At 35.4% G+C, this 26042-nt stretch overlaps 1 protein-coding gene, 1 long non-coding RNA gene and 2 other non-coding genes across 5 annotated transcripts; 3 read left to right on the forward strand and 1 right to left on the reverse strand.

Moving 5' to 3' along the window:
• Nucleotides 1-2966: 2966 nt before the first annotated feature.
• LOC118484620 lies at nucleotides 2967-3055 on the forward strand. Its single transcript, XR_004873726.1, has one exon. It is a non-coding gene; the product is annotated as a small nucleolar RNA snoR14 (small nucleolar RNA).
• A 72-nt stretch (nucleotides 3056-3127) lies between these two features.
• LOC118484617 lies at nucleotides 3128-3222 on the forward strand. The gene has a single exon (XR_004873723.1). It is a non-coding gene; the product is annotated as a small nucleolar RNA Z101 (small nucleolar RNA).
• A 756-nt stretch (nucleotides 3223-3978) lies between these two features.
• On the forward strand, nucleotides 3979-5555 carry LOC110890723. The gene is made up of 2 exons (XR_002564734.2): nucleotides 3979-4297; nucleotides 5048-5555. It is a non-coding gene; the product is annotated as an uncharacterized LOC110890723 (long non-coding RNA).
• Nucleotides 5556-7005: 1450 nt separating this feature from the next.
• On the reverse strand, nucleotides 7006-12609 carry LOC110890721 (purple acid phosphatase 23). Of its 2 annotated transcripts, none has more exons than XM_022138347.2 (8): nucleotides 12323-12609; nucleotides 11639-11830; nucleotides 10951-11287; nucleotides 9782-9999; nucleotides 9498-9688; nucleotides 9055-9336; nucleotides 7241-7363; nucleotides 7006-7162 (listed from the first exon to the last, which is right to left on the reverse strand). In XM_022138347.2, the coding sequence occupies exons 1-8, from the start codon at nucleotides 12582-12584 to the stop codon at nucleotides 7139-7141; spliced, it is 1629 nt and encodes a 542-aa protein (XP_021994039.1). In that variant the 5' UTR covers nucleotides 12585-12609; the 3' UTR covers nucleotides 7006-7138. The 2 variants fall into 2 exon arrangements, with proteins under 2 accessions (XP_021994039.1, XP_021994037.1); XM_022138345.2 differs by having other exon boundaries at nucleotides 7006-7170.
• Between the last annotated feature and the right edge of the window lie 13433 nt (nucleotides 12610-26042).

Genomic DNA, 26042 nt, shown 5'->3' on the forward strand with positions numbered 1-26042 from the left:
TATTTATATATTTTTTTTTTTGAAAAATTATCAGGGATTATCATTCACTCATAATTTAAGTGGTTACGGACTGAAAATTTGAAGTAAAAAATAAGCCTTTAACAACCTATTGTATTAATATTTTAAATAATAAATAATTATTGATCATAATAAGATTTTAATCCTATAGGAATTGTTTAAATTTATATTAAATTTAATTTTATAGTTATCTTTGAATTAATATTAATTATTTATAGTTAAGTAGGATAAAGAGAAAAAAAAACTAAAAAATAGATGGCTTCAATGAATGACATGTGTCCCAAAGTTGGTTTCTTTTATTATATAGTATAGATAGATATAGATGTACACTTCTACATCACTAGTTGTGTATATTCGGAGTCCTTATGGGCATTTAAGATTAGTTTACCACATGTGACGTTCACTAAATGTTTTAGTTTGTAGTAGTTGGTAATATATAATGGCAAACGTGAAAAGTAAACTGAAGTTAATGTGAAAACATTATGAATAAAAGTTTAATTGTTGAACAGTGACGGATTCAGGAATTATTTTTTGGGGGTGTGAACGAATGGTTCAACCAAATTTTCAAGGGGTACAGTCGGGACTTTTACCTCGAAAATACACTAAACTTTTTTTTTTTTCAAAGGGGGCGCCCACCCACCCAAGCCAAAGCTTGGGTCCTCCCTTGTTGTTGAACCACCAATGAGTTAAAAGTTTAAACTAAACCATAGTTAACCCTTTTAACATTATGCATAACGTTGCTCTTGACAATATGTACAAAATAAAGTTTGATGAGAAGAGACAAAGAGATACAAATGCGAATACATGTCATCATCATTATCATATTATTATTCTTGGAATGATAGTAAGATATAGGGGTGGACCTAGCATAGAACGTTGTCCCTTGACGCTCCAGCGGTAGTGTAAAATTAGTATAAATTTTAGAAAAAATTGACGTTTTTTTTATTTCGTTGTCTCTTTTTATAGAACCGTTGCCCCTTTAGGTTTTTTCTAGATCCGCCACTAGTAAGATATACATAATTACTCTAAAATATTATATAAAATAAAATTATTATTGGGACTAATCTTGTCATAACTCAAAAGTTGGAGGGTGATAAGTGGTTTAGTTTATTTTTGGTGGAAGATTAATTATTTATGGTAGTTTTATTTTATTATTACTTAGGTTTCGTAATTTTAGTCTAGATATGTTTCTTGGGCATCAAGGTTGTTTAGTATAAATAGGGGTTATATGTTTAGGGTTTATGTACCTTCAATCTTAATCAAAGTATTCTTTCTTGTTAAATCTTTTGTTGATTATATTGAAGAAGGCCTGATTTCCAACAATTATTAGGTTAGGACATTCTAGTTTCTTACTTCCTTTAATTGGTCGAAATAGTAAAAACAACATAAATGGTAGAAATCACTTGGGAGCAATGATGTGTGTGAAGCCATGGAGGAGGAGATTGTTATACAAAAGGCTTTTGTATCTGAATTTATGTTACATTGGAATAACATAAATCGTTTGACACCCTCTCTCACATAATATCCATTCGAAACAAATTCTCACTCCCACACAACAAATATACGAAGATAGTGAAGCATAGCGCTACAAATTTAGGCCATAGCGACACACTCTAGTTCTAGGCTAGTAGGCCGGTTTGACCTATCCGTTTGTGTCGAGAACAATTAGCATTGAGATATTATAACACACACTTGTTTTCGAAAAATAACTTGTTGATGGGGACTATATCAGATTCTATTGTCTAGTAGCACTTCACCATTCCTGGTTGACATAAACAGTGCCGACCATCAATTGGTCCAAGATACACGAAGTTTCTTAATAAACTGGGTTCGTTATCTAAAAAAATGTAAAAACATCAGTTACGTTTAATTTTTTTACAACATTTTAATACGAATATTTACTAAATACAGAGTTGTGTTCAAAATATCTATACCGAGTACTGGTACCGTACCGTATCGAAGTAGTAGCAACCAAACAACATCGTTACCGATACTAGTACTCGTTTTTATAGTTTTCGACTGACATGAAACACATCAATATCCTTTTGAGCAAATCACGACTTTGTACTTTGGGTTTTCTCTTTTGATTGCTATAACTAGTGCCGATATCATACCATTTGATATCCTTTTAAGTCTACCATGACTTTATCTTTTGGGTTTTTTTTTTATTTTTTTATCAGTTGCTATACCAAGTGTCAGTATCATAACAAATGTAACGAACTGAACATAGCGACTGAATTCACACTGCACAAACTGGTTAATTTCAATAACCAGTTCGGTTAACTTGTTATACCGGTTAATTTGACCTTTTGACTTTAACCGGTTAATGCTTTAACCGATTATTACTTTAATCGGTTCGGTCAATTAACCGGTTATTTTGCCTTTTTTTTGAATTTTTCGGTTAACCGGTTTACAAGTTACGAAACCCGGTTAATAACCGGTTCATATACTGAATATCTATAACCGATTATTAACCTACGATTAAAAATACCACTAACCAGCTACAATTTTAGTTAATAACTGATTATGATTAATTAACCGGTTATTTTGTGCACCTTACACTAGTAACCGAAGAATACCACTACTTTAATACCATAAGCACTAAAGAGTTTGAATGGGCCGTGGGCCATAATACGGCCCGACCAACATCTTTTAGACAAAAGGGTTTAAACTTTAAAGCGCGGCAACTCAACCAATCTCTTGCCTCTATTTATATCTCAGTATCTACAATTCACTCATTCATCTCTACACTCCACTTCTACAATTCAACTTTGTTTTTCCATCCGATTCTAATTGCTTTTTTTTTAACTAAAATTTTATCTTTTTTGATTTATTTCAATTTAGTTTTAACATATGTAGTCTGGGCTTCATTTTGTTTTATTTCAATTAGTTTATATCTCTACTCTTAGTTATTAGTTAATTTTTTTCAAACTTGAAAAAAAAAGAAGGCGAGGTGACGATAAAATTCAATGGTCTGTCAATCCACTGACAAATTTTGATTGATGTTAAACATTGAATCCCGACAGGTTCCGATCGCTTTTCTTTTTATCCAAAATTTTAGTTTCTTTTTTACAATTTTTTTTATTATGAAGTTGATTTTTATTTTTTAACCTGGCGTGTGATGAATCTCTAATAACAAATGGGTAATTTGCGTCTGAAAGTTTTTCATTGATGCTACATCACCTTGGAGAACTGATGCCTGCTACTCTGATCTAACTTTCAGTGTTAAACTGAATTGAGTTGTGTTTTTTTTTAAACTTTAAATATTTGAAATATGTATTGTTTCCTTGAATTATAAAGGTAAAGATAAGAAATCAAACATGGATGCTAACAAACTCAGTTGATTTATTTTTTAATTACTTGTTAAATTAACCTTGTAAACTTGTATGTGTTGAGTGGCACGTGAAACACTTGCGTATGTGGAACTTGCTATCTAGCTAAAAGGGACTTTTTATATACACGAGTTTTAAATATATCTTTTAAAACAACTAATTTCATTAGAAAAAAGTCAAAAACAACTAGCAAGAAGCGCCAATTTTTCCAAGTTAAAGACAACCCAATGTTCTAATATCTTATCCACAATCTGCGAAGTACTAGCATCTTGTTTGAGAAAACAATATCATTTCTAGCCTTCCAAATGCACCAACATGCCATAAGAATGATCCTATAAACAATGTTCTAATATCTCATCCACAATCTGCGAAGTACAAACATCTTGTTTGAGAAAACAATATTATTTCTAGCCTTCCAAATGCACCAACATGCTATAAGAATGATTCTATAAATAAACTTGGCCTTATAATGGCCCAATATTAACAAGCTATGAATCATCGTTAATTCCTAACCGAGAAAATATATGGAGGGGTGGTGTCACTAGCTACCAACTCCAAGCCACACTACATAAGGTATATTTATATAATATGAAAGTGAAAGGTCGGTGCTAATAAGACAAAACTCTTTCTCTTTTAACTCTTTTGGCACCTACCTTTTTTCTTTTGCTCAACTCCTTTCTTCCATCTTTCTACTCCTCTAACCCCTGAAGACCCACCTACCATCGACTCACCAGACACCGGGAGCTTCGAAGACCGTCTCTCACAGGTCTGCCTTCGTTACCGGAAATAAAACCAAAGAGATCAAACACAAGTCAAACTGAAAGTCATATCCGATAAAGATCGAAACTTCCGACGTAACTTTGGGACGACGGGTTTGATTGCAGATCAGATCGATTCTTTGGAGTCGCTAAAAGTCAGACAAGACTTAGAGCAAGTCATCACTCTGGGTACGATCATCTTTTAATCTTTATATATATATATATATATATTCACAATTCAATCCATTTATTTCATGAATCTTCAATCTTCCGTCTTCAAGCTTCTGATCATATGTTTGTGCTTCTTAATTTCTTGATCCAATGTAGCAATTTGTTTATGGATTAGGGTTTTTGTTATTACAGTACCCAATGTTTGAAACCCTAATTTAAAAAAATTTAGCCCATTTGTGTGTGCGTGTGTGTGTTAAATCAGATCTGTTTCAGCAAGATTCCGGTGAGCACGATCAGGTTAGCTTCCGACCGTCATTGTTGCTTATGTCTTTTGTTTTCGTCTTGATTTACGTTTTTGGAGAATGTTGATTTGTGTGTCAAATACCACTTACCAATGTAAATTCGGTTTTTATTTTTCATATAATTAACTTGCATAAACATATTTATATATTCTCAGTTGGGAATTTTCAAGGAACGAATAATTGGGTTGAAATGGATTATAAAATACATTGGTAATATAAATACTTAAATGATTTTACTTGACACAGGATGTATCTTTTTGACTTCTAAATTGTAGTGATGATTTGGGTCTGTATATATGCCATTTACATTGTCTAAGCCTGCGAGTCATCTGGTCCGAATCAGTTTGATGTTATGTGTGAATTTGTTACTAATTATATTTGTTATGTCAAGCTTAGTGTCGAATTGCATTACTGTTATTCAATGTTAAAGTTTATTCTAATTGGAAAGACGTAACTGTGTTTTTAGCTTATAGAAGAAGCATTAGTAAAGACCGGAAATGATATAGATTCTTCCATTAAGAGTCTCAATGACTTTACAAATAGGATGAAGCGGTGACAGAGTGTGGTGGTGACAATTATTCGAATTGCTCGCCGTCTACTGTGGTGGTGGAATTGACTTCTGTTAAAGATTTTGGGACATAGGGCCAGGTTGATGCGTGTAAGAAGTCCGTGTGGAATAGGTTTTGCTAATGGAGTCGTGGATGCGGTTAGTCCAGTTATAGGTGCGGCTTGGCCTGCGCTCAATAAGTCGACTGAACTGGCACTTAAGTTGTCATCGTCAGAGTCATCAAAAGTGCTTTCTGATGGTTCATTACCCGTTGCATTACATGTGGCAGTTTTACATGGTTGCATATGTATAAGTTTAAGATGTTTATGAATTACATTGTTCATATCTTGGTTAATAGATTGCTTACTAAGTGAATTGGCCGATTTTTAGGGGTTTACACCTTTATTTTAGATATGATGGTTGTAAACATGTTTTGTGTGTGCCTTTGTTACATTGTAGGTTCCAGGGAGTACCTCTCCATCACATAAACATGCAAACCATGTTTGTAGCTAACATTAGCTATACCTAATAGAAATGAAATATCCCGCCCCACCGCGACGGGTCAACCTCTGCAGGTGTCACTTCAAGGTATTTTTTGGTTTATTTCTTTCAAAGGTAAATTCACACGTCACGTGTGGCGCGCCACACATCAGTGTCATCATCGTTACGCGTGTGACGTGATGTCACCGCCGCAACGCGCGGCGCGGACAAAAATCTAGTATAGCATGAAGTAAAAAGGTTGTCGGTTATCTCCACATTCTCACTACAAAGCTTCTAAGGTGGGGAGCCTATTCATTTTTACCGTCCACATAAAAATATTGATTTTCTTTGGCACCAAACAATCCCATTTTGTCACAAACGTATCTAGTGAGTTAGGATCATTATGCTAATAATAATTATCTAGACCCAATAAATAGATAAGAGTAAATTACTTTTTTTAGTTCTTGTGTTTTAGTGATTTTAACCATTTGAGTCCAAAATCAAAATGTTTAACGTTCTGAATCCCTAGACGCTTTTTTTTTATAACCATTTGAGTCCAAATTTTAACTTTTTGAGTCCATTTTTTTCAACAAATTTGGACTCAAAACGTTATAAAATGAACAAAATTGGACTCAAATCATTACAAAATGAACGGTCAGAGACTCAGGGCGTTAAACTTTTTTACTTTGGACTCAACTGGTTAAAACCATTAAAACACATAGACTCAAAAAGTAATTTACTCAGTAAATAATAATAGATAAACCGATCACAATTCATCTCCAATTAGGATTAACCAATGCATAGCCATAATGTTAGCATCCCTTAGAGGCGTGAGGCGCAATCCACCCGCCTCCTTGTGAAACAAATACGTATGTGGAGTTTCCGATGGGTACAAATTTAAATTGTAAAGTTGCTGATCCGTCACACACGTTGATCTTGTGAAACAAATACTTGGGTTTTAAACATTTGACATGACTCGTTACGCTAAGTGAACTTTTAAAAATGAATCACATGGTTATGTTGTTTCTATTCAGTCATGTCACCTTCTTAGTGAAATTAAGTTCTATCAAAATAAGACACACGAATATCTTTACTATCCACATAATCATGCCACTTTCTCTAAGTATTTTCAAATTTTGAAATTACAGGACACAATTATGTCATTCTTATGCCCGGTCGTGACATAATACGTCCCATCTTGAAAGAAAAGGACACCACCATGTGAAGCATGATCAAATAGCCGTGTGATATTCAAATTTTCTAAAGATGTGACCCAAATATTGTTTTGGAATATTCAATCCCCTTTAGCATCGTCTAGACGTGAATCGTGTGTTAACGTGTGAAGCTTCATCCCGAGATAAAGACAAAGCGACGATAATGGATTAGAGTTTGGTGGAAACTTGTCAAAGCTTTTGTGTGTATTAAATTCACACTTCTTACATCAACAAATTTTGGGACAGTTGTTACAAAATATGAAGCCATATAAAGGCAGTGACAAACATCAAGAAACAACAAGTCGAACAATGCGACTCAAATCCAGCTGCAGTCGTGTGACTATGTTGCTACATCAAATTTCAACATCATTTGTTTGGGATCAAATATTTAGAAACAAGAACAGGGTTAAGGTATTACCTGTGGAGAAACCACACACAATTCAGGTTGTCGAACGATGTATATTTGATCACCCGTGCTGTTTTCCTTGTATATATCTTGGTTTCTGTGCCATGTCCATAGTGCATGTGTAGAATTCACAACCTGAAAACACGGTTTGATAGTGAGTTTTGTCGCGATCTGACTATCCGAAACCGATTATTTGATCCCTAAACAATAACACAGAATCTATTTACTATTAAAAAACTTGTCATTGTGACATCAACTTACAATAACAAAAAATTAAACAAGCCAAGCCGAAGCTTGTAGTTGTTGGTCGACCTGACATGACGTGTTACCTAGGAAAGTAAACGAGCCAAGCCGAAGCTTGAGATCGCCTCATTTATTATACAAATTAAATGATTATTTTATTTATATACGTAGATAATATAATTATTTACTGCATATTTTTAAATTATAGTTTTATATATAACAAAACTAGGTTAGAACCCTTGTATTACACGGGTTGAATAAATGTAATTTTATATATAAAATAAAAAACATTATATTTTTAAAAAAACTCATTTATTACACTTGTTGAGTAAATATAATTTTATATATTAAATAATAAAAACTATATCTTTAAGAACCTCGTTTATTGTGCGTTGAATAAATGTAATTTTATATACCACGCAATAAAAAAGTTATATTTTAAAAAAACCATGTGTATTCACGGGTGGAATTTGTTGTAGCGAATTTTGTTAACGAAGTCTCAATAAATTTAACCCATTATTTAAAACTCCGTAAATTTATAAATGATAAATAATATTAGTTAGAGTAAATTACGGTTTTGGCCCCTGTGGTTATATCACTTTTACCCTTTTAGCCAAAAAACAATTTTAACATCTGAGTCCTCAACGTCTTTTTTTCTAACCCTTTTGGCCCATAACACTAACCCATCCATTAAATGTTAGGGGCCAAAAGGGTTAGAAAAAGACGTTAGGGGCCAAAAAAATTAGAAAAAAAGACGTTGGGGGGCTCAGATGTTAAAAATTCTTTTGGGCTAAAAGAGTAAAAGTTATATAACTACAGGGGCCAAAATCGTAATTTACTCTATTAGTTAAATAAATAATATTATAATGAGAAGGAGATTAAACTAAATAATAATTATCTATAAGAAATTAAACTAAATAATATTTAGTAGGGGATTATCTATAATTAATTATAAAAGATTAAACAAAAATAATACTTATCTATAAAACATGGCCTAATATAATGACAAGTGTCCCCAACATGGTTTCTTTTATTATATAGTATAGATATAGATATATATTATGTAGTTATTTTTTCATAATTATACATGTAATAATACTTGCTACATAATATATATTTATTATACTAAATAAAATTTATTATATTTATAGAAATAATAGCCTACTTTAGGCTCGCAAGCCTAGTCAAGTTCGGGCTCGTATATTAAATGAGCTTCAATATAGGCTTGTGCTTGTTTAAGCTCAACTAGCGTGCCAATCTCAAGTAGCTCACGAGAGGCTCAACTCGTTTACGCCTCTACTATTTCCCAACCAGCCCATCTTGTCACCTCTAACTCTAGCTCCATGTCTCCATCCCTCAGTCAGTAGCCTATAAGTTGTGTTTGTAACAATATTTTTTTGCCCATTTTGTATTTTGCAAACTAACTAATGTGTTACGTTATGAAAATAATTTGACCCATTCGACCCGTTCAATTTTAAGTTAACTTTAACATTTGACCCGGTTGACCCATTATCAATATAATACAAATGGATTAAAATTTCTTAAGGTAATACATGGAGTTTTGTGGTTTTTGTATTTCTTACCTCGAGAATGCCATGTCCGAAGCTGCTTTCTCTATAAGCACTCCATTCGGGCTGTTTATCCCAGCAAAACTTGCCCTTTGCAGGGCCCGAGGTAAAATTTGTATGACATACCCCTCCAAATTCGGGTACATTATCACCAGGAGAAGGACATTTTCCGGGTTCATCTGCATGATCCACATCAATCTTCTCAATGTTACCACCGTCTCCAATCGTTATATACACGGGCCCACACGGGTCCAAACTGTAATTGTACACTCTATTCATCCGCTCATAGGCATGCACCTGAAAGACACAAAGATTGTAATTATTATTATAAATCTAATATGGTTTCGTGAATTTCTCCAAATAAATTTAATTTTTTTTTGGACAAAGGGTGTCACGGGTCGACCCTCGTTTTGACCCAACACGTCCATTTTGTCACCTCTAGTTCATATTAAACTTACATGACCAGAGAATACGATGTCAACCCGATATTGATACAAAAGTTGTTCCATTTCTAGCCTCATACACTCAAACTCCTGATAATGTGACGAGTAGCTATTATACCAAGGGGAATGCCACGCGGCTACTAACCAAGGTGTCACACTGCGGTTTAATCGACTCAAGTCCTTTTGAAGCCAATAATATTGTGCACCTAATAAAATCCATATACAGTTATATACTTATATTCCTATCGATTACAAGCATAGTAAACCGATTACAATATATACAAGTGTTGGTTATTTACCGGTTTTGTTGTAATCAACATATGCACCTAACATGATGAAATGCACGCCCCCAGCATCAAACGAGTAGTAGAAATTGGTGTTGGAGCCCGACTCGTTAGAGGGGACTGCAAACCGTTTTAGATATGATTCAAAAGTGACTCCGGCTGCCTGTGGCTCGATCTCATGGTTACCTTCAATGACCATCATAGGTACTCTAGAGATTAAAGGCTCCATGAACCTGGACTATTGTAGAAAAAAAATGTCAAAATATCATTCTTGTAATTTAATCAAATGTTATGATTCTGGTGACAATTATGTCACTTGTTTATAGATGCAATCCCGAGTTTATGTAAATAAACGGGCCAGTTGGATTATGTTTCATTGTTGATGGGTCGATTTGAGTTATATTTTATTGTTAACGAGTTAGATAGGTAAAATATAAAGTTTAATAATTTTATTAGTTTGAAAGTCGCCCAACGTATAATCAAGGTAAAAAAACATCTGAATTTGTTTATTAAAAATGGATAATAGTAATATGAAACTTTAAACAATGGATTAGAAAATCATTAGTGGGCCCACAGCCCACTCAGCCTGTTTTGACTTTGACTTGTCTCAAAACTAAACTCGTTTTGACTCGAACCGTTTAGGACCGAGCAGAGATGGTAATTTCAATTGGGTTATCTTTTATCTCTAACGGGTTATGGATCAAATGGTCAAATCAAAAAAATAATTAAAACGTCAACCATGTTGAAAGTCGCTCTCAAAGTCTATTTTTAATCCATAAATCCTCCTAACTCATTTTATTCAACGATTAAAATTATCATCATGATATTGTTTCTGCAATCATAAATAGAACATAAATTATTTATAAAAACTCTAAATCACGGAGGAACATATTTACGAGTCAACCCGACCCATTCGACATGCACTAATAAGTGTCATGTTTTAACCCTAACCCGTCATGACCCAACCCGCCCATCTTGCCACTTGATCAAGTTTAAGTTTAACCAGAGGTGTAAATCGTGTCGGGTTGGCGGGTTGAAATGTTCAACCCGAACCCGACGCATATTATTATTCATGTCACATATTTCAACCCTAACCCGCACACACATAAATTCAGGCCAACCCGAACACGACCCGTTTAACCCGTTTTTTTAATAGGTCACACATGTTGACAAGTTATATGTACCTTCCCCATCCATCCCAACGGGGTTGATAAGTTTCACGAATCGGGGCATCCGGGAATGCACAAGAGTAACAGGATGCACCTTCACCACCGGTTGTAAGGTACTGATTGGCGTAACTTAGATCACCAACCATTAGAACCAAATCGGGGTCGTTAATTATCAGATGATCAATTGTGGTGGTTGTGTTTGCTGTGAGGCCAAGATCCCCTACAACCGCAATTCTATGAGGGTATGAATCCGGGCCGGGCAACGGTAACACTTGAAAAACATGCTCGTTGCTCATAGCTGGAATGGAACTGTCTCCACATTTGTAGTAATATGTTGAACCAGGTTCAAGACCTTCATTACCACAAACAGTTTAAACAATAGGTGTAACCAAACACGATCCCTTAAACTCATTTATCTGAACGATTTTAATCAAGTTGTAAACATGTTAGACGGGTCATAAACAGGTTCACGCGTTGTAATAAGTTGGTCAAACAAATATTAAAAGGGTCAACCTGTTTAGTTAAATGGGCTGACATCTGTTTATTAAACAGGTCAACCCAAACACAGCCCGTTTAATTAAACTAAACAGGTCAGATATAACAACCAGCCCAATTCTAGATAAATTAACAACTCCCAATGTCAATAACACCAAATTAAATATTAAAGTAAGGAATAATGTTAGATTTGAATATAAATTCTTACCATCAATCTTAACATGATGAATGATTCCGGAACTGTAATTAAGCAATCCCTCAAACGGATACAACTGATTATAAACCATCGAAACCCCTTTTCGTTTCTTTGAATACTTCCCGCTTTTTTTCCCATACCACACCTCACTACCAACACTAGATGGATCAAGTGGAGTCACATTCTTTCCAATCTGTGCATCCCCTTCACAACACCACCAATATTAACCTCAATAACACCAATATTAACCTTAAAAACACCAAACAACACACCATTTTTTAGCTGTTGAAATCATACCAATTATCCATGAATTAACCTCAAAAACACCAAACAAATCAGGGAAAATTAATAATAAATATAAAATCCTACCTTTTTTAACGGTTGATATCATACCAGTTATCTATGAATTAAATTAACCTCAAAGACACCAAACAAATTGAGGAATCTTTTTTTTTTTTTTTTTTTTTTTTTTTTTTTTTTTTTTTTGAAGGGTTGAAATCATACCAGCTATTCATTAATAAACCTCAAAAATAACAAAATTAACCTAAAAACAGCAAACAAATTGGGGAAAATTAATAAATATATAAAATCAAACCAGTTTTTTTTTATTATTTTTAAATCATACTAGTTATCCATGAATTAACCTCAAAAACACCAAACAAACTGGGAAAATTAATAAAAATGTAAAAATCATACCAGTGATCCATGAAACCCACATGGAATTTTGGGAAGAAAGTGCCAATGCAATTTGTTCTGGGAAATTTGAAGTCACATTCTTCTTTAATCTGGGATGATCCATGGGTAGATCATCACTGCCCCGACGAAGAGACGGGTCGAACTTTCGGGTCACCGGTTTAAATGGTCCATCTAAGGTGGTGGGAATGTGACCTGAAACAGTTGATATTATTATTATTATTATTGTGATCAAGATAAGGTGGTTGAGAAGAGTACCCTTCATGTGTAAAAGGTTTATGTGTTTTGTGTTTGTGTTTGAATGTTCATGTGGGAGTTTAAACTATAAAGTTTGAAAAATGGAATATCTTTGAGTATATTCAATGATTATGCTAGAGGTTGAACTCAAGATTTCGATCCAAACATTAAATTCCGTATTTTGTTTTTAAACAAAACCACATTAAAATATTTAGAGGTGAGACCCGATACATGTAACTGTTAACATGCATTACGCTATAGTTTTTATAATTGGCGTGATAATTATTACGTCACTTGAAAACTATAGCGTAACTATCACTAGTTTGAATTTGTTGCAACTTAATTACATTATTAACGGAAATGTCATCACATACTTTTTTCTTAACTTTCGTACACTATGTAGCATAAAACATATTTGTATTTGATTTTAGCACGTTTTCTGTCTTTGAATGACTTTAGTACATTTTCTGTGTTTATGTAACTACAAGTTGAAAACCTCTCGTGTGTAAAGAAAAGCAAGGTTGAGCTACTTGACCCGTTAGTAAATATTTAAGAATATTAATAACCAGATATTGAACAATAAAGATAACAATATTAAGTAACAAGACGATATAATATCATACAATGCAATATATGTTTATATGAAAATGTATTTTTTTTACCCAATTATTATATATATATTGATTGTTGATAAAGCTCGATGAATAGTAACTTTATTTTTATAATAATATATAACTTTTATTATTATTTTTATTTAGTATATTATAATAGTTTATTATTATATTTGCTTTTAATAACATATTTTTAATTTTTTTCTCTTTCTAAAACCATACATTTTATTTTCCAGTTTTTAATAATTCCTTTTTCTTTTTTCACAATTAATTTGATACTTCTTTAATAATTTATGTATATAACTTTTTTCTAAAAAACTTAAGTATGTAGTTGTGCTTGATTTTTCCACTCGACGTTCCGTTAGAAGTTTTGTTAAAAACGAAGTTGTACTCAAAATAAAGTATTTATTTGGTATCACAAAACTGTACGATGATAAACTAAACCGTTCTAATGGTTTCACTTTCTAGACAACATGTTTTATTTTCAAATCACGTTTGTTTTACATTATCATTTGCTCGGTTTCGCCGAAACGCGGGACGTAAAAAAAACTAGTATATATTGTTAACGAATGATCATGAATAGTAACTTTATTTTTATAATAATATATAGTTTATTATTATTATTTTTTATTTAATTTAATATTTAATATATTTTTAATAGTTTAAGGATCATGAATAGTAACTTTATTTTTGTAATAATATATAGCTTTTTATTATTTTTTATTTAATATGTTATAATAGTTTATTATTATATTTACTTTTAATAACATATTTTTATTTTTTTTTCCTTTTATAAAACCGTATATTTCCTTTATCAATTTTTTTAATAATTCTTTTTTTTTTCTTTTTTTAGAACATATATTAATTTATGAATTAATTTGATACTTTTTTTTTCCTAATTCACGTTTATAATTTTTTTTCCTAAAAACTTAAGTACGTAGCTTTGCTTGATTTTTCCCTCGAGATTCCATTATAAGTTTTGTTAAAAACGAATTTGTCTTTAAAATAAAGTATTTATTTGGTATCATAAAACGCCACGATGATAAACTAAACCGTTCTAATGGTTTAGCTTTCTAAACAACATACTTTAATTTTAAATCACGTTTGTTTTACATTATCATTTACTCGGTTTCGCAGCAACGCACGGCGTAAAAAAAGTAGTCTATATATTAAAGTTCAAACAGTAACAACATTTCATATTATTTTATTTATTTTACTATTATATTATTTTAAGCATATTTTATTTTTTTGTAACTTTTTAAGTACGATGTTCGGTAAAATTTCGAATATGTCGTTGTAACGTGCTTATTTTATCTGCATCTTGATATACATTTTACTCAAACCTGAGATGTGAATAACAATGTACAAGTGAGCAAAACAACGTATATGTCATCAAAGTTATCTCAACTCTTATGCATTAGATTTTTTTATATAAAGTAATGTCGTTTAGCATTTTAGTTATTTTAATAATATGATATAATGCTTCATAAAACTTCAAATATACTGGTGCGACATTCTTACTCTTATTGATGTTTCGATCAAAGTTTTATTTGTCAAATATAATCATTTTTTTGCTATCTACCGTAAGGAACCGTACACATATAACATGGGTACCGGTACCGCCATTTGTTTTTTCCGCTTATTTTATTGACATAAAACAAGTGTTGATATATTCCTGGACATATGTCTTTCGGTTATCGAGTGCCGGTATCATACATATACTATAATAAACCGTGATACCAACCGAATATCCGATGCAACGCACGGAAATATCCACTAGTATATATATTGTTGATAAACTACGATGAATAGTAACTTTAGTTTTATAATAAATTTATAGTTTTTATTATTCTTTTATTTAATATATTATAATAGTTTATTATCATATTTACTTTTAATAACATATTTTTAATTTTTTTCCTTTTTATAACATATATTAATTTATCGATTAATCTGATACTTCTTCAATAATTTATGTTTATAACTTTTTTTCTAAAAACTTAAGTACATAGCTGTGTTTGATTTTTTTCCCCGACATTCTGTTATAATCTTTGTTAAAACGAAGTTGTACTCAAAATAAATTATTTATTTGGTATCATAACGGTACGATGATAAACTAAGCCGTTCTAATGGTTTGCCTTTCTAAATAATATGCTTTATTTTCAAATCACGTTTGTTTTATATTATCATTTGTTCGGTTTCATCGCAACGGGCGACGTCAATAAAAGCTAGGTCAAATTTAAGCCTCAAGGCATATACAAAATTACTTGGCTTAAAAGTCCACTAATCAAGTATGCCCTATAGGGCTAAATAAATCTCACAACCTCAAGTAGCTCTTGGTGAGCTTACTGGGTGTTCTTGATCCACTTACCCTCGATGCTTTAATCCGGATCCATAATGTTTTTTTAAACGAAAAATATTATTTTTACTCTACTTTACGTTAATAATTCTAAATTAGTCCAATGTTGAGGTTTAAATCTATGATCTTCCTTTAAGAGGCATGCGTTTCTATCAAATGGGCTAGCCCACGTTGACAAATCCGTAATGTTGTTATGGCTTTATTTTATTATAATTCTTTCATTTTGCACTTGACTACTTACCCAATGTCACTGTTTAATGAGTTAGATTTCGCGTTTATCTCATATAAATTCTATATGGTATGCTTATTTAACTATAATTTAATCGTGTTTATCTCATAAAAATTCTATATGATATGCTTATTCAACTAAAATATAATATTTGTTTATTTTAGTACTAGGCTAAAAACCCGTGTATTCCATGGGTTTCATTAATAAATTACTAAATAGGTATTGATAAGCCAGAAAAATATACAACATATTTTAAAAATAATAATTACATAAATGAAATATTCATAAATAGTTGAAAAAATAAGAATTTTTAACTATTTGACCCCCTAGAGATCAAACATAACTCAAATAGATATGTCTATAAAAAATGGTTGAAGTTGTCACATCTACGATACATATATAAACATACGTAAAGAGCAAAAATAAACCATGATATAAATCGAACTCGGAATAGAAAAAAATAATTTCTTGAATACTTTCGGCTATAAGAAGGGAAGGGGTACCCTCGGCTATGGGTGCTAGGCTTTGAAGCCGCATGTGAAACACTACCGCCACCCCCCTCAGGTAGGCGTGCGGCTAGGAAAGCTCGGCTACTCTTTTTCCGAAGGTGAAGTGGGGGTTTGTAACCTTTTAAGAGTCTGACCGTTACATCTATTAAAATATTTAATTTATTTATTTTAAACCATTATAAATACCTACCTCACCATTTTTATCTTTGCACCCTTCACAAACCATCAAACCTTCTACCGTATTCTCAAATACCCATGTTTATTTAATTTCTCACACGATGATCTCGGTATTTTCCTTCTACCCATCGATTCCAATAACGATATTTTCTCAAACGACAATAGCATTTAATTTTTTAGAGATCTCATCGATCAAGTTGAAGAGGAAGACACGACATCATCATCATCATCTACTAAAAGAGTCGTGAACCATGATTGGGGAAAAAGGTAATGAAGTTCTTATGAATGATTATTTGGGGAAGGAACCAAAATATAATGATGATATTTTTTGTTACCGCTTTCATATGTCGAAACACTTGTTCTTAAAAAAAATACGATGATGATATTTAGTCGTGACTCGTGAACCGTGAACCATCTGGTCACATGATATGTGGTTTTGGCATGCATATTGTGGTCCACCCAGTTCATTGACATCAATGTTCTCCAAACATCTCCAATATTTCTCAATGCGCGGAATGGAACCACGCCTAAATATCCATTTAGTGTCAATGGGCACTTGTACAGACGTGGGTACTATCTAACCAAGGGGATCTACCCTACCTGGTCAACGATTATGAAAACGTTTCCACATCCAACCGATCCGGTTGAAAAGAAGGTCAAGAAATTGCAAGAAAGGGCAAGAAAAGATGTGGAGCGCGCTTTTGGTGTTCTAAAGGGAAAATGAGGCATACTTAGTCGACCCATACGGGCCATGAATGTAGAGAAGATGTCACACCCCCAAAATACCACATGCGGGAACACCGCGGGATGTGTGACGTACCAGGATTCGAGCCACCAATCACATTGAACCATGCATTGTATTTAAACAAACATATCCTTAATTGTCAATTGTAAATACCAATCATAAGATTAAACCAAAAGAGTTGTGTAGCGGAAGCATATAGTAAATTGTTAAACAACTGTTTCATAGTAAGTATTCAAAACCAATGTATCAATATATGTATATCCAAGAGCCTTGATCCATGACCACTCCAGCACTCCCAGATAGCAAGTCCATGTTACGAATTCTAACGACCTGCAAGCATGCAGACAAGTGTGTCAGACGACGCTGGTGAGTTCAAAGTTTTGTTAACGTGTTTAGTTACCAGATGTATGTTTAAGACAGTTCGACGTTTTGTTTTGATGTTGATATTACTCGATTACCGTATGTGGCGACTAGCTGTGAATGCCCAACCCCAATGCCTCCAATTAGATATTGGTCATGATGCCAAGGTATCAAACAACCTTGAATAGATGTAAGGGGTCTTATATATACACGATGTGAATGCCCAACCCCAATGCCTTTAACTAGGCATTGGTCATGATGTCCAGGTAATTAGTTCACGCCCGTCCTTTCGGCCCGGTGTGAGGGTGCCAAACCTAATAGCGTTATCAACTAAATACCTCGTTGCTTCTTCAGCAACACGGTAGATGTACGGGGTCTTACATGATTTATACTGTGTTCAATAACCAACATCCCGAATTAACAGTTTACCCAGTGTTCCCTTCAGATACGTTTACCAGATGTCCCAACCACCGGGACGCATGCTTAGAAAAGTGAAGTGAACTCACCTTGGTTGCTCGGTATGATTATGTACTTCTACGCGTTAAATGTTAAGTCCGTTACATGCGACCTAATATATAATAAACGTAAGTACATGCATGTAGGGTCATGCAATACCCTAGTGTTTCCAAACAACTCAAGTTTTAAGTGAATCAAATTAACAAGCCGTCATACAGTAGCACCCACGTAATGATATATCTATACATGTGCTAAAAATTATGCCATCATATATATATATATATATTTACAACCGAATGTTTTACTGGCATTCCCAAACCCCATAATCTTCATGTACTTAAATTACCAATTCATAGAATAATATTGTACACCTAATATATATACCCTCAATTCACACATGCTGCACATACAATTCAATATATACCTGATCGGCCCAAAGAGAAAGGGGACTTCGGCCCACTCAAATTCTCGTCCCCTTTGTTTACAAATTCAGAACATCAGAATTCATATATCCAAAATACCTACATTCATAGATGACCTCCAATTCCATTTGTTAATACATATTGGCCCATGTGCAACAAGAGTATTATATATTTCTTTTTTTTCAATTACCATGCATTTCAAAATCAACTCTCAGGTTGTATTTGTTGGCATAAACAGGTCCACATGCCCATATATCTAAAATTCTACACGTGTATATGCAAGTTTGCATTTAAAATCCCATCATGAATTTGAATATTTTATATTACACACATGGTGTGCAGCCCCCATTAAGAAATCATGTGTTACCTCAATTTAATACTACCCTACCCTAATCATCACCTGATGATTGGAATATTATCATCATCATATATATCATAAATCAACTCACATGACCAAACCGATTGATACAAATTTCTAAATCATAATCATGTATATTTACTCATTTACCCAACACCTGCACATGTGTTCATAGCTTATCATATTCTCAATTGCTCAATTAACAGATAATCGTTATTCCTTCTACAGGTTCGGCTAGTACTAACATCGGCCTAACCTAAGTTGTATTAAGACTTGATTAACATTCTAGAGCACAAAGCATCTTGATTCAGATTTATACCAACAGTGTAATCATGCAAACCTTAACTATTCAGCACGTTTCACACGGATTCACGTTCATCGTTGCACTCGATAACACGTCATACGTACTCGTGAACAATCAAAAGGAATCATACTATGGATGGTTACACTAACCGAGAGTTTGTAGAGTCGTTAGTCGAATCAAACGGATGATGATGCTTCCGGCGAAGAGACTCGATCAATAAAGGCGATGCTTCAAGTTGGGATCACTGCCGTCGATAGTGTGAGGGGAGAGGAACTAGGGTTTTCTGCCTAGTGTGCTTGCAAGATTGTGAAGGGCATTCACAATTCATGGGTACGTATACGTTCCTGAATATGAACCGGGCCTCTCTTGGGCTTTAAAGAGTTTTGGGCCGAGGACTCCTAAGTACTAAAAGAGAAGGTTTTGGCCCATGAACGAAGTGTGAACAAAGTTCGACTTGAATGTGGTTTGCGCGGCCCAAGATTATGAAGCATGAACGTACGTGTTAAGTCAACACCCTAAACGACTCCATCTACCCACTAAACAACTACTAAGTTTTATTTAACAACCAAACACATCAGTACTTTAATCAATCACATACCATGCACATGTTACCATGCAAAGCGAATTATGAAAACAAAATTACGAAACAAGCGATGCATAGAAAAAGGGCCTTGAGATTTCGGGTTGTCACATCATCCCCAACTTGAAAGAAATTTTGTCCCGAAATTTGATAAGCAAATACAGAGAAGTGAAACGATAGAAACTCAAATTAAACTATATGCAACACCACACACATAATAATCAAGCATTACACACAATCACCAATCAACCAGATAACTACACAGGCACTACGTAAACCAAATTGTAGAAACAGAATCGTGAAATCAGTCGGGTGTCACAGAAGATTAGGAGAACGATGTATGCTTGTATGATATTACACAACATGATTCTTAAGGATGACGGGTATACATTCTCACCAGTCCACATAAGGGATCCTTTAGTTCAACCCGTTTTGGACAATGATACCCTTGGTGAGATTATGGATCCACATACGCATTTCCGACTTCGCATGATCTTGTGGCACATATTTCAATTCAAGATCTATCGTATCTTGAAGATTTAGACGAGGAATAGTTTATTTTTATTTTGTATTATGTTCTATAATTTATTTTTTTAGTTGGATTTTTTTTTATTTTGTAATCTATTTTATTTATCTGAATTTGATTTATGTTTATTTGGTATTTAATTGTTTAATTTGTTTAATGTTAAAAAAAAGATACTTTAGGGTATGTTTCACCAGTTTTTTTGGTTTTAAGATACTTTGTGTATCTTCCCTCAATTATTATAATAGAAAAAAATACAATAAAATATGTTAGAATCATATGATAAAAACTATGCTATTAATTAACCTAGATGGATATAAACTAAATATGTGTGAATTTGTTTTTCTAACTAATTTAAATTAATTAATATCGACACATGCCAAGATTTGTTTTTAGATATATCTTTTTGTTTAACCAAAATAATGTAAGATCATCATTAATCTTAAAATTCGTTTTAAAAGATTACTTCTCACTATTGATATATTTAACATTTTCTTTATTTTAATATCATTGGAGATAAAGTTAAAAATTATTATTTGTTATTTAATAAAGAGATTTTTTTTAAATAATGGCAAGGGGTATGAGAAAGTGACATGTGTCGCAAAAGATTTTCGTTTATTAGTATACAAAGAATTTTTGAAGGGGTGATTCTTTATTGTTCTTTTTATTTTCATTCTCAACATTACTTCTTGGGTAAATTACACTTTTCGTCCTTTATGTTTGTATCGAATTGCAATAGATAGTCTTTAACTTCGATAATTACAGTTACAATCCTTTATTTGAAAAACTCATTATACTCTACGTCCTTTGACACTAACCAAGTTAAAATTTTCAGTTAAGTATGCAATGTGCCTTGCACATGAGAGTAGGTTAGTAATTTTACTACTATATTTAAAATATATATCTTCTTTTTCCTTTTAATTTTACAACCACACAATCAAAATCCTTACCCCCTTTTGGTTGTCGTTTCCATTACCTACGATTATCATCGATTCTCCACAATTCGTGTCAATGTTACAAAATTCAAGCTCTGGCGTCATTCATCGGAAAGTTAACCAGTCCGATACGACGGCGATTCTGTATTCCTCCAGTACAACCGACAGAATCAAAGGTGTGGAGTTATCTCACCGGAATTTCAACCGGCGATTCTGTCACACCCCCAAAATTCCATACGCGGAGTACCACCGCTTGGAGGCGTGACTGACCAGGATCAAGCCACCAATTATATCAAACATAGCATTTAATAATAATCATAGACATAATTGATGTTCAAAACCAAACATTGTATATGTAGCGGAAACATTAAATGTAAAACCCAAAACATAAGTATCCATGTGTGAATGTAAAAGTGTTTAATAAGCATTCACGTGTTCTTGTCCACAACGACCCGCTTCTCCTCTGGTGCAAGCTCCAAGTATACCTAAGGTCCTGCAAGGCATGCAGCAAATAATCAACAAACTAGTTGAGCGAGTTCACATAAAGTAAGTTCATAACATAGTGCATAAGTATAACTAGTGGGGGCTTCCCATACTAGTGTGTACTAAAGGTGGGGGCTTCCCAAACCATTGTGCTTATATTACCGGTGGGGGCTTCCCACGTTTATCCTTACTAATGAGGGCTTCTCATTAGTGGTACTTACTAGACTAACTTCCAACCATGTGTTCTTCTTCACCGAGAACAGGAATACGTACAGGGTCACGTAGGCTTTACGTGACGTGCCCTTCCCCGAGGACAGTGGTACGCGTGGGGGGCTACGTAGGCTTTACGCAGCGTGTCCTTCCGACCCGGAAGACAGTGGAAGGTATTGGGTTACGTAGGCTTTACGTAACGTGTCCTCCCGACCCGGGAGACAAATGGCAAATACTGGGTTACGTAGGCTTTACGTAACGTGTCCTGACTATCCTGAGGACGATGGTCTATAGTCTAGTGAATGCGTAAGTACGAGTAACTCTTTCAATATCAACATATCCAACCCAATTCCCAACCCGGGAATCCCATGCCTTGGCTGTGTGAACTCACCTTGGTTTGCTCGGCAGATACACAAAGAGAAAGGGTCCTTGAACTAATAGTGGTCAACCACGTCCTAACAGGGTTACCACACGAGTCAGGTTTTGACTAAGGTAATATACGTATGCATCACATAAGTTAACACGTTACTGTCACGTATAATTCATGGCAACAATTGATAGTTAAGCAATACATACAATTTGTACGATTTAAACAAGTAAGCCCAATGCGTTCGGCCCAAACAATTAGACATCACCCGGCTTGTGCGATTCAAATCTGTTTGTGCGACTGGCCTTGGGCTTGCACGGCCCAAACAATTGTAACAGCGTAACATGTGCGACAAGCCTATTACTCAGCCCAATTCACTCATTCGGCCCAACTGTTAATGAACATAAAGCTTTGTGCGATCTAGTTCGTGTTGTGCGACAGTTGGATTGTGCGATCAGGGACATGGGCTTTGTGGCCCAACAGTCAACAATAGTTCGGTATAAGTGTATGGCCCAACATCTTGTGCGATCCGCACCAGCTTGTGCGATCCACAGATGTTGTGCGATCAGACAATGATTAAAAGTATTGTGCGTTTGGGGCCTTATGCGACTAGATCAGTTGTGCGATTGGCTTGTTTGTACGTGTGGAACCTTGGGCGGTCCAGCCCAACACAACACAGCGTAACAGGCCCAAATAATCAGACCTTGTGCGATCCAGGAACCTTGTACGGGTGGGCTCCCTTGTGCGATCGGTCGGTCTTGTGTGATTGATCCAATTGTGCGATTAGTTCAATCATTCCATGAATCAAGCTATTCGGTTACAATTAAATTATCAGTTACATAGTTTCCATACTTAGCATTCTATCAATCAACACGATTTCATCCAATCGTTTAACATGATATCGATCAAACAGTGCAAATCATTCCTAAATCCACATGAACCCTAACAAAGTATGAACAACAAACTCATGAACACGAATCCGGCTATCAACAACATAACCCATTCACAAACCAATTAATCAGTTAACAATCCGAATTACATATCATAACAACAGATTTAACATCTATTCGGTTGTTCTTAGTTGTAACATCCGATTTATTATAAGGTGCACATGTGAGCCGATTTTATCAAGATCCATCACACAATATTCATCCAAATCACAACATGCAATACATAGTAATCATAACATCATCTAACAAGATATCAAAACACTAACCGATATTAAAGAGGGTGGACAAGGATTGATCCAACTTGTGCTCTTAGTGCCGTCGGCTTCCAAGCAAAACGAGAGAGAAAGGGACGAGAGAGAGGAGAGCTAGGGTTATGTGTGTGTATTGTGAGGATCGTAACAATGAGGAAAAACCAAGTCCCTAAAGGTGTTTGAACGTATACAAGGGATGGGCCGGCCCCTTAGCTCGGGCTGCCCTTGAGTCCGTTTACGAGTGATATGGCCCAATGGCCTTGTGCGGTCGAGTGGATGTGTGATGTTGTGCGATCGGGTTAATACATACATACATACGTTACATCATGCACTCAATAACGAAACATTCATTAATCACACATGTCACATAACATTTAATAAATATTCGCTTAATCAATCAAGTTCATGTAGTCGTGTCATGTTCATAAACGTTACACAAAAATAGGTCTAAAGTTCGAGTTGTCACATTATCCCCAACTAATTGGAAATTTCGTCCCGAAATTTGGTATGCACTCACTGAGGAAGCTAGGTAAGTTCAATCGTTCACTGGTTTTCCTGGGGTGTCACATCCTCCCCCCGTTGATCTGGAATTTCGTCCCGAAATTCCGAAGTAGTAGCTTCAGCCTCTGTAGTGGTTGCATTGGTTTCGAATAACTGGGGGTACTTTTCTGTCATCCTGTCTTCGCGTTCCCAGGTGTACTCTGGGCCACGTTTGGAGTTCTAACGAACTCGAACAAGAGGGATTCTCTTGTGGTTGAGGACCTTCACATCCCGGTCCGTGATTTCTACTGGTTCCTCGACGAACTGCAACCGCTCGTCGATAGTGAGTTCCTTAAAAGGAATGATGAGGGTTTCATCTGATAGGCACTTCTTTAAGTTCGATACATGAAAAACATTGTGAACTACCCCGAGTTCAGCTGGTAGGTTCAACTTGTATGCTACTTTGCCAATCTTTTCTATGATTTCGAATGGTCCGACGTACCACGGATTCAGTTTGCCCCGTTTGCCAAAACGAACCACACCCTTCCAGGGTGAGACTTTCAATAAAACCCGGTCCCCGACCTGAAATTCCAATGGCTTTCTACGCTTGTCCGCGTAGGCTTTCTGACGGTCGCGTGCTGCCGCCATGCGTTGTCGTATCTGTGCAATCTTTTCTGTGGCGTCCACTACGATCTCTGGACCCGTGATCTGACTATCCCCCACCTCTGCCCAGCAGAGGGGTGACCGGCATTTACGCCCGTACAATGCCTCGAATGGAGCGGCTTGGATGCTGGTGTGATAACTGTTATTGTAAGAAAACTCCACCAAAGGGAGGTGCTTTTCCCAGCCGTTGCCGAAATCGATGACGCATGCCCTAAGCATGTCTTCAAGAGTTTGGATCGTTCGCTCAGACTGCCCATCCGTCTGAGGGTGGTATGCTGTGCTCATGTCTAAACGTGAGCCGAAAGATTTGTGCATCGCTTGCCATAGCTCTGACGTGAATCGTGCATCGCGATCCGAAATGATAGATGTGGGCACCCCGTGCCTCGAAACAACTTCTTTAAGATAGACGTCTGCGAGAGTGGAGAACTTGTCTGTTTCCTTTATAGCCAGGAAGTGTGCAGACTTGGTGAGTCGATCCACGATCACCCATATGGTATCATTCCCACGCTGGGATCTAGGTAGGCCTGTAACGAAATCCATGGAAATTTCTTCCCATTTCCATTGCGGTATCTTAGGCTGCTGAAGTAGGCCAGCTGGTTTCTGATATTCAACCTTAACTCTCGCACAGGTCAAGCATTTTCCAACGTACGTAGCAATGTGGGCCTTCATGCTAGGCCACCAATAAGTAGTGCTGATGTCGTGGTACATTTTATCCGACCCTGGATGTACCGAGTAGCGAGACTTGTGAGCTTCATCCATTACAAGTTCGCGTAGACCGCCATAAAGTGGGACCCAAATACACCCCGTTACATAGTAGGCGCCGTCTGCCTTCTGTTCTAATCGTTGGCGTGAGCCGCGTAGGGCTTCAGCCTTGACGTTTTCTGGTTTCAATGCTTCTGCCTGAGCATCCCGTATCTGTGCAGGAAGGCTAGACTGAATCGTAAGCTGTAGCGCTCGCACGCGCCGAGGTAAAGTGTCTTTCCGACTGAGGGCATCAGCCACAACATTGGATTTGCCTGGATGGTACTTGATGGCGCATTCATAATCGTTCAGTAGTTCAACCCATCGTCGTTGACGCATGTTCAAATCCTTCTGCTTAAGGATATGCTCGAGACTCCTGTGATCGGTGTAAATCGTGCACCTGGTACCGTACAGGTAGTGTCGCCATATCTTAAGCGCGAAAACAACAGCTCCCAGCTCTAAGTCGTGCGTCATGTAGTTGCGTTCATGAACCTTGAGTTGACGAGAGGCGTAAGCGATAACCTTGTTGCGCTGTATTAACACACATCCAAGTCCCCGAATGGATGCATCACAATATACCACGAAGTCATCTGTGCCTTCTGGCAGAGAGAGGATAGGTGCGCTGCAAAGTCTATCCTTTAGGTGCTGGAAAGCAGTCTCCTGGGGCTCTCCCCAACGGTAGGTAACACCCTTCTGTGTCAGTAACGTAAGCGGCTGAGCAATCTTCGAAAAGTCTTTAATAAACCGTCTGTAATAACCCGCCAAACCCAAAA

The sequence above is a fragment of the Helianthus annuus genome, chromosome 11, assembly GCF_002127325.2.
Source record: "Helianthus annuus cultivar XRQ/B chromosome 11, HanXRQr2.0-SUNRISE, whole genome shotgun sequence".
In the NCBI taxonomy this organism is placed as follows: Eukaryota; Viridiplantae; Streptophyta; class Magnoliopsida; order Asterales; family Asteraceae; genus Helianthus; species Helianthus annuus.

Coding starts and splice junctions, on each gene's coding strand:
- LOC110890721 (XM_022138345.2), bottom strand. CDS start 12,584: ATGAAGGGTACTCTTCTCAACCACCTTATCTTGATCACAATAATAATA. Junction 10,000..10,950: donor CGTTGGGATGGATGGGGAAG/GTACATATAACT, acceptor ACAATAGTCCAG/GTTCATGGAGCCTTTAATCT. Junction 9,337..9,497: donor ACATCGTATTCTCTGGTCAT/GTAAGTTTAATA, acceptor TGTGTCTTTCAG/GTGCATGCCTATGAGCGGAT.